General features: G+C 37.6%; 1 protein-coding gene across 1 annotated transcript in view; it reads right to left on the bottom strand.

Annotated features, from left to right (window-relative positions):
• The window catches only part of DOCK3 (dedicator of cytokinesis 3), a 463,183-nt gene that overhangs the window by 324,627 nt on the left and 129,202 nt on the right, over nt 1-9,354 (bottom strand). The window contains exon 4 of the mRNA XM_028479808.2: nt 2,969-3,024. Within this exon, the coding sequence (XP_028335609.1) occupies nt 2,969-3,024 (56 nt within the window). The remainder of the gene's footprint in view (nt 1-2,968; nt 3,025-9,354) is intronic.

Below are 9,354 nucleotides of genomic sequence, written 5' to 3'. Positions count from 1 at the left end.
CGCGTCCCCTGCATCGGCAGGCGGACTCTCAACCACTGCGCCACCAGGGAAGCCCATTTTGAATACTTTTGTCTTTTCACATTTATACTAGAGTTGAGTGTTTCACACACCATTACAGTATTAGAGTATTCTGAATTTGACTATATACCTACCTTTACCAGTGTTTTATACTTTCATATGTTTTCATGTTATTAACTAGCATCCTTTGATTTCAGCTTAAAGAACACCCTTTAGCATTGCTTGTAAGGCCAATCTAGTAGATCTAATGGTTATGAACCCCACACAACTTTTGTTTTTCTAGGAAAGTCTTTATCTCTCCCTCACATCTGAAAGACAACTTTGCCAGGTAAAGTATTCCTGGTATTTTTTCCTTCAGCACTATGAATATATCACCCCTTCTCTCCTGGCTTGTTAGGCTTCTGCTGTGAAACCGCTGATAGCCTTATGGCTAAAAATACATATTTTAAATGAATGCTGATTTAATTAAATGGGTTTTTTTTTGCATCTATTATATTTATTTAATGTACTAAATCTACTGGGTGCACACAACACAACCTCTGCCATTCTGCCACTCTCCTGATGATCTGAATTTCAAGAGGAGCAACATAAACATGGAAAACAGTGTAAAACTTCAGGAGTAGCATCCTGAAGAGACTGTCCTCTAAGTCTTGCTATCCAGATTCACAGAGCTACTCCAGCTGCTATCCTTTCTGAAAACTAGGACCGTAGCTTTTCATTTAGAGCCTACCTGTTTTACATACTTAATGAAACTGCTCTCAATGTCTGCTAGCCATAGATAAGACAAACCTTGGGGCTATAAAAGATTCCAAGCTGCTGCTGTCCTGCGGTGCTCTCTGAACAGAGAATTCCCATCTTGTAACTGAGTGACATGATCTAGACACATGAGTCTCCTCTCTGCTACCCCTCTCCCCAAAGAGTTCAAGTACCCTTTCCCCCTTCTGGTTGTGGCCCTGCACTGCTGTCTCTGAAAGGTCTCCTTCTGTGACAGATTTCCTTTGCAACTTGTCAGAGCTCTGCCTAAATAAAGCTCATTATGTGCTACTACTATCTCATGGTCATGTCTTTTATCAGCCCTAAAATCCTCTAGTTTACTACAAATGTATAAGTTTTTCAGTGAAACTTTATAAAAAGTAGCAACAATACCTGAATCATTTTAAGAATGAGAAAACCCAGATATCAAGAAACACTTTAAAAGATAACTGAAAATATGAAAATTTTTAAAGTTCTCGTAAAAACATTCCCACAGATGGATTATTCAAGCAATTTCACTCCCTGTCAACCAAATAAAACAAGAAGTACTTCAGTACAAATGGTACAAGTTTTTCAAGAAGCAGATAATATACCCTGTGAAGCACTGAGAGCACAGTTATGCTCCCAAGTATGGCAGGATGCAACGAAGAAGGTACATGATAGAAACACAATTCATGTTCTCTGATTAAGAGGCCCTCAACTCCTGGTTAATATTTGCTAAGGTAGAGCCCCAAGTCCCAGTCCTGCTGATCTAACCAAGCACTGGGAAGATATCTAGGAGAAATTTGACCATTTTAATGCACAACACCACCCATGTAGTATTGCTATCTAAGATGCTTAAACTGACTCTAACCTTGAGGAAACAGACAAATACAAATTGAGGGACATTTTGCAAAACTGGCCTGGGCACTTCAACAAAGTCAATGCCATGAAAAGAAAAAAGAAAACCAAGACTGGAGAACTGTTCTAAATTAAAAGAGATTATGACATGACAATGATAAAATATAATATTTAATTCTTGATTGGATCCTGGACCACACCCCACCTGACCCCCAAAAAACCAACCAAATGAAAACAGCTATAAAGGACATTCATGGGACAATTAGGGAGACATCTGAATATGGACTATATATTTTATAGTACTATTATATCAATGTTACATTTCCTGAGTGTAATAATTATACTGTGATTATGTTAGAGAATGTACTTTTTCTTAAGATGTATATACTAAAATATTGAGCAGTTCCTGGGTTCCGGTATCCCCAACCTATTATCTTTTGTATTCCTAGACATTAGAGTGTAGAATGCTTTAATGCAGTGATTATTCTGGGTTATATCAGTATTTCCTGCTTTTTTTCTTTCACTCTTCAAATATGTGTCTAAAATTCCCTATATTAAATTCTATTTCATAAAGTGACTCATAAGTTTCTCTTTTCCTGACTAAACGCTAACTTACCAGAAGGATACTCTGATGCTAACTCAACCTCTGGTCAAAGACATAATTTCTAGTACCAAAAGCTACATAGACACTACCTTAAATTCTATATTTTAAAATGATTAATTTTAAAATACAAAATCACAATCTAATAATAATACATATTACTTTTAAAGATAAGACATGACAGTAAAGAATTTTTAAAAATCACCCAAAATCTGAACATGCAAAAACAACAAATGTTAACATTTTGATATATTTACATCTTGTCTCTCCTCTATTCAGAGATTGCTTTTGTTTCACAAATTTGTGACCAAACTACATACCCATTTTCTACACTGTCCTTTTATCCTTAGGTATGCCTTTACAGTTTTTTCAATTTCTATTTGCAGAAAGAGAAGATTTTAAAAGTCTCCCTCACTTTCACATACAGAAACAAAATGACAAGATTTATCACTAACTCCTATCCTCTCATCAAGGACTATTCTCAAAATAGTACATCATTTTTAAAAAACATGCTGCATGCATAATTGTTTTATAAAATTTGTAACAAATTACCTTTCCAGTATACAGGAAAAGAGATTAAAGTTGTCAGTATTTTAAGATAAAATTATGTCCTCAGAATTATATATGATAAAGCAGGTATATTTTTTGCAGGAAAACATGCCAATAGCATATTTTATACTATGAACCAAAAAGAAAACAGCCTTCCTCTGCAAACAATAAAAATTATAAATAAATTTAGCAAAGCCAACTACTCACCCCCTATTACTGACAATTGCTTTTTTCAAATGAATGTAATTTGCAGGAAAGATCCCCTGTAAAAGAGAAAAGATTTCCCATTAGAAAAAGTAATTTGTGATTAACATCTCATATAGACTAAAACAGCAGCCAGATTTCAGTATGGAACTACTCTATCAACAACACAGTAGATCTTTTAATATAGCAACCACTTTACATATTAATTAAGAATACAGGGCTTCCCTGGTGGCGCAGTGGTTGAGAGTCCGCCTGCCGATGCAGGGGACGCGGGTTCGTGCCCCGGTCCGGGAGGATCCCACGTGCCGCGGAGCGGCTGGGCCTGTGGGCCATGGCCGCTGGGCCTGCGTGTCCGGAGCCTGTGCTCCGCAACGGGAGGCCACAACAGTGAGAGGCCCGCGAACCGCAACAAAAAAAAAAAAAAAAAAAAAAAAGAGTACAAAGTTGCACAAACTATACTGAACAGGAATTTCACTGTCATTTGCAATCAGAGTCTATCCTCAGGGAAAAAACAACTGTGATGTTAAGCAACCACCAAAAAACAATTTTTTTTAAGTTTTAGAAATATTCCATCAAATCACTCTTAGGATATAAACTTAACGTACAGAGCTTGACATGCATCTACAAAACGACATCATCATCTAACCAACAATTTACAGATTATCCAGCTCTGAGCTAGAGAAAGAATTCTCACATTCTGGGTAACATTTGTATTCACAAGAATAAATCAATTTGGGAGCTTCTATAAATATTTCTTCTTTTACTCTTTCCAAATGGTTTCCACTTTGGTATCTGCCATAATTTGATTTCAATTCCTAAGGGATAAAAAATGTATTTTGTTTTAGAAAACAAATAAGTTTTCCAATCAATGTTTCACTCTTTTTCCTGATGTATAAAACTCCCTTCAAATAAAACACAGATGGCCTATTTTTTAAATACTCTTTGGCCCACACCATTATCAGTAATAAACTCAATCTATACCACACAAACCCATCTGCAGCTGGACTACAGTAATGCATTTTACAGTTTTCAGTGTACAGATCTTTCACCTCCTTGGTTAAATTTATTCCTAAGTATTTGATTATTCTGATGCTACTGTGAATGGGATTGTTTCCTTTATTTCTTTTTCAGATATTTCATTGATAGTGCATAAAAACACAACTAAATTCTCTGTGTTCATTTTATATCCTGCAATTTTACTGAATTTATTGATTAGTTCTGTTTCTTGGGGGAATCTTTAGGATTTTCTATATATCATATCATATGCAAACAAATAAAATTTTACTTCTTTACTCATTTTGATGCCTTTTATTTCCTTTTCTTACCTGACTGCTCTAGCTAGGACTTCCAGTACTATGTTGAATAGGAGTGGTGAGAGTGGGCACCCTTGTCTTGTTCCTCATCTTAGAGGAAAAGTTTTCAACTTTCACCACTGAGTATGACATTAGCTGTGGGCTTATCACATATGGTCTTTATTAGGTTGAGGTGTGTTCCTTCTAAACCCAATTTGTTTTCAGTTTTATTCATGTAAGGATGTATTTTGTCAAAAAACTTTGCATATATTGAGATGATCATATGATTTTTATCTTTCATTCTATTGATGCAGTATAGCACACTCACCGATTTGTGAATGTTGAACCATCCTTGCATCCCTTGCATTAATCCCACTTAATCATGGTGTATGACCCTTTTCATATGCTATTAAAACTGCTAATTTTTTTTTTTTTTTTTTTTTTGCGTTACGCGGGCCTCTCACAGTTGTGGCCTCTCCCGTTGCGGAGCACAGGCTCGGGAAGCGCAGGCTCAGTGGCCATGACTCACGGGCCCAGCTGCTCCGCGGCACGTGGGATCTTCCCAGACCGGGGCACGAACCTGTGTCCCCTGCATCGGCAGGCGGACTCTCAACCACTGCGCCACCAGGGAAACCCAAACTGCTAATATTTTGTTGAGAGTTTTTGCATCTATATTCATCAGGAGTAATGACCTGTATTTTTCTTTTCCTACACTGTCCTTATGTGGCTTTGGTATCAGAGTAATGCTAGCCTCATGAAATGAATCTGAAAGTGTTCCCTCCTCTTCAATTTTTGGAATAGTTTGAGAAGGACTGGTGTTAATTCTTCTTTAAAGTTTAGTAGAATTCCCCAGTGAAGTCATCTGGCCCTGAACTTTTCTTTGTTGGGAGGTTTTTTATTACTGATTCAATCTCCTTACTGATTATTGGACTATTCAGATGTTCTATTTCCTCGTGATTCATTCTGGATAGGTTGGTAAGTTTCTAGGAATTTATCCATTTCTTCTAGGTGGTCCAATTTGTTAGCATACGATTGTCATAGTAGTCTCTTATGATCCTCTGTATTTCTGTGGTATCATTTTCAATGTCTCCTCTTTCATTTCTCATTTTGAGTCTTTTTTTTTCCTCAGTCAATTTTGTTTATCTTTTAAAAGAACCAGCTCTTAGTTACATTGATCTTTTCTCTTGTTTTTTGGTCTCTTTTTCATTTATTTTCACCCTGATCTTTGTTATTTCCTTGATTCTGCTAAATTTGGGCATAGTTTCTTCTTCTTTTTTCTAGTTTCTTCAGATGTAATGTAAGGTCGTTTATTTAACATCTTTTTTTTTGTCTTACTCTAGGCATTTATCACTATAAACTTCCCTCTTCAAACTGCTTTTGCAGTATCCCACAGGTTTTGGCATACTGTGTTTCTGTTTTCACTTGTGTAGAGATTTCTTTTTAATCTCTTCTCTGGTCCATTCGTTGTTCAGAATGTGTTAATTTTCATATATTTGTGAATTTTCCAGTTTTCTTGCTGTTACTGATTTCTAGTTTCATACCGCTGTGGTCAGAAAAGATACATGGTATGATTTCAATCTTCTTAAGTTTGCTAAAGCCTTGTTATATGACCTATTCTAAAGAATGTTCCATTTACAATTGAGAAGAACATGTACTCTGCTGCTGATGGACTGAATATTCTATATATGTCTGTTAATTATATTTGGTCTAAAATATAGTTCAAGTCCAACATTTCCTTGTTGATTTTCTGTCTGGATGATCTATCCAGTGCTGAAAATGGGGTGCTGAAGGCCCCTATTATTATTGTATTGTTATCTACTTCTCCCTTCAAATCTATTAGTATTTGCTTAATATATGTAAGGGCTCCATTTTGGGTGAACATATATTTATGATTGTTATACCTTCTTGATAAATTGACCCCTTTATCATTATGTAATGACTTTCTTTGTCTCTAGGTCATTTTTGGCTTAAAGTCTATTTATCTGATATAAGTATTGCTCCCTGGGCTCTCTATTAGTTTCCCCTTGCACGAAATATCTTTTTCAATACGTTAACTTTCAACCTACATGTGTCCTTAAAGCTGAAATAAGTCTCTCGTAGGCAGCATGTAGTTGGGTCTTGTTTTTTTTAATACATCAAGCCACTCTAGGCCTTATGATTGGAGAATTCAATCCATTTACATTTAGAGTAATTATTGATAGGTAAAGACTTACTAATGCCATCTTATTAATTGTTTCTGGCTGTTTTATAGTTCCCTTATTCCCTTCTTCCTTTCTTGCTGCCTTCCTTTGTGAATTTATGATTCTTCCACAGTGGTATGCTTTGATTCCCATAACTTTATCTTTTGGGAATCTACTGTAGATTTTTGCTTTGTGGTTACCATGGACATCAAGGCCACCAGTAATGCATTTTATATATTGGCTCATAATAAACTATAACCTATGCCAACAGAGAAATCTAATATGTGAAAATATGGGATTGAAAATAGGATAAAACACATGACCACATATAACCAAACCTAAATAATGACAACTGGTTATCTGTAAGGGAAGAATTAATAGTAAAAAGTTTAAAACACACAGAATTAGCATATACTTCTAAGAAGATGGAAGAAGACATATTTTTCACTATTCCTCCTGCTAAGTACAATGTAAAACTCTGGACATTATATATATAACATGCATATGGATACACAAAATATACATAAAAATATACATCATATGTCATATATATAACATGTGTGTCATATATATATATATGGACATAAAAGTATTTTTAAAAACTGGAAGACTCTGAAAGGTGAAGAGAAGAAGGCAAACCAACTGGGGTTGAGACGCAAGAAATAGCACAGTGGTGAACTCCCTAGCTTTTCTTTTGCCTTATGTATCCACTACTTAAAGCTAAAAAAGCTGGAGACCTGGAAACACCAAAAGGCGCAAACAAAAAAAGACCCCAAAAAACCCTGCTCCTTCTAGTTTAAGAACCAGGAAAGGATCCACCTATCAAAACAAAAAACTTTTCAATAACAACCGCTATATTGCTTCCAAATACCACCCCAAAAAAGCAATGGCCCAACTCCCACCCACACAAGCAAGGTCAATAGGAGGGACTGAACTTTGACCCTCATCAGGCTGTAATGAGGCACCCAAACTGGTACAGTATCAGAGAAAACCAAGTTGGGAGCCAAGACCTTCTATGCCAGTAGGCAATAATAAGCCACCAGCACTCTGGCAGTGAAGACTACTTGGGGGCACCTGAACTTCCACCCCTAACAAGTATTAATGAGATTCCCTCCATCACCCTGTTGTGCTGGTATAAGAAGAGGCCAAGGGGAGAGCTGAAACTTTCACCATCACTCAGAAATAACAAGACCACCACCCTCCTCCTGGTGTCATTGAAGGCCACATGGGGAGCAGTAAGGAAGTACTACAATGCCTTCCAACCAGTGAATAATCAGTGGAACACTAGTAGGAAGCTGGAATTCCCACACAAGGAAAAACAAGGAGCCTTCACCCTTTGGTGTCAATAGAGGCTGAGTGGGAAACATGGGATTCAAACCCCCTTGGCAGTAATGAGGTAAAACCCCTCTTCCCTCTGCAGAAGCACTGTCACAAAAAGCCAGGTAAAATTGAAGGTTTAAATAAAATGCAGAGTCTCATACCATAATACCCAAAGGTCCAGGCTTCAGTTGAAAATCACTCATCATACCAAGAACCAGGAATCAAAGGGCATCAAAGGGACATGGATCCTACTAACTACTTCATGGACTCCATCAGGAAGCCTGTCCACGAGCCAATGGAGATGCCTCACACCTGCAGATCTTCCCAACTGGCCCATGAGCATCCCCAATGCTCTGCACACTCCATCACACTCCCTAACTCTGTGGCCAGTTCCCTGGGCACACCACCAAGGGTGGCAATGAGTGCAAGCCTTTGTACATGGCTACTAAGCACATGCAGAAAGCCATTCAATTCTGCAGAATTGGGAGAAAGCACATAAACTTAAGCATGCAGCACCACCCTAGGTGAAGCAAACAAGAGACTGGCAGCAACCAGCCTAACTTTGTAAGATTGAGAAAAAGCATACAATCTTAGAAATTCCACCCCAAAACAGAGAACAAGAAGTGTGGAGTAGGTGCATACATAGCAAAGGTCTAAGAAAGCCTCAGAATAACCAGCAGGGCTGACAGAAGATACTTCTCTACCAAAGAGAGTCAGTAAAAATGGAGGAGGTGACTGCTTCTTCAAACGGAAAGACAGCAATGCAAGACTTCAAGGAACATGAAAAATAAAGGAAACATGATACCATAAAAAGGGCACACAACAATTTTCCAGTAACCAACTCCAAAGAAATGAATCTGTGATGTGTCCAATAAAAAAGTCAAAATAGTTGTTTTAAGAAAGCTCAACAAACTATAAGAAAACACAGAAAGATCATTCAATGAAATCAAGGAAACAATACACAAATAAGAAGTTTAAAAGATGCACAGAAATCATAAAAAAGAACCAAACAGAAATTCTGGAACTGAAAATTACAATGAATTGAATGAAAACTGCAATAGAGAATGTCAACAGCCAACTTGATCAAAAAGAAGAAAAACTTAGTGAGATTGAACACAGGAACCTTGAGATCATCCAGTCAGAAGAGAACAAAAGAAAAAAAATTTTTAAGAGCAAAAAAAGTCCATATGAATTACAGAATACCATAAGGGGAAGCAATCTATGTAATTGCAGTTCCAGAAAGACAAGGGAGGGAGAAAGGGTTAGAGGGCTTATTTAAAGAAATAATGGCTGAGAACGTCCCGAATCTTGGGAGATTTGGACATCCAAGTTCACGAAGCTAGGTCTCCAATAACATTCAACCCAAAAAGGTCAATTCCAAGACACGTTATAATAAAACTGACTCAAATCCAAGACAAAGAGAATTTCAAAAGCAGCAAGAGGGCTTCCCTGATGGCGCAGTGGTTGCGCGTCCGCCTGCCGATGCAGGGGAACCGGGTTCGCGCCCCGGTCTGGGAGGATCCCACATGCCGCGGAGCGGCTGGGCCCGTGAGCCATGGCCGCTGGGCCTGCGCGTCCGGAGCCTGTGCTCCGCAAC

The sequence above is a fragment of the Physeter macrocephalus genome, chromosome 18, assembly GCF_002837175.3.
Source record: "Physeter macrocephalus isolate SW-GA chromosome 18, ASM283717v5, whole genome shotgun sequence".
NCBI classification, from domain to species: domain Eukaryota; kingdom Metazoa; phylum Chordata; class Mammalia; order Artiodactyla; family Physeteridae; genus Physeter; species Physeter macrocephalus.
This window is presented reverse-complemented; position numbering and strand designations above follow the sequence as displayed.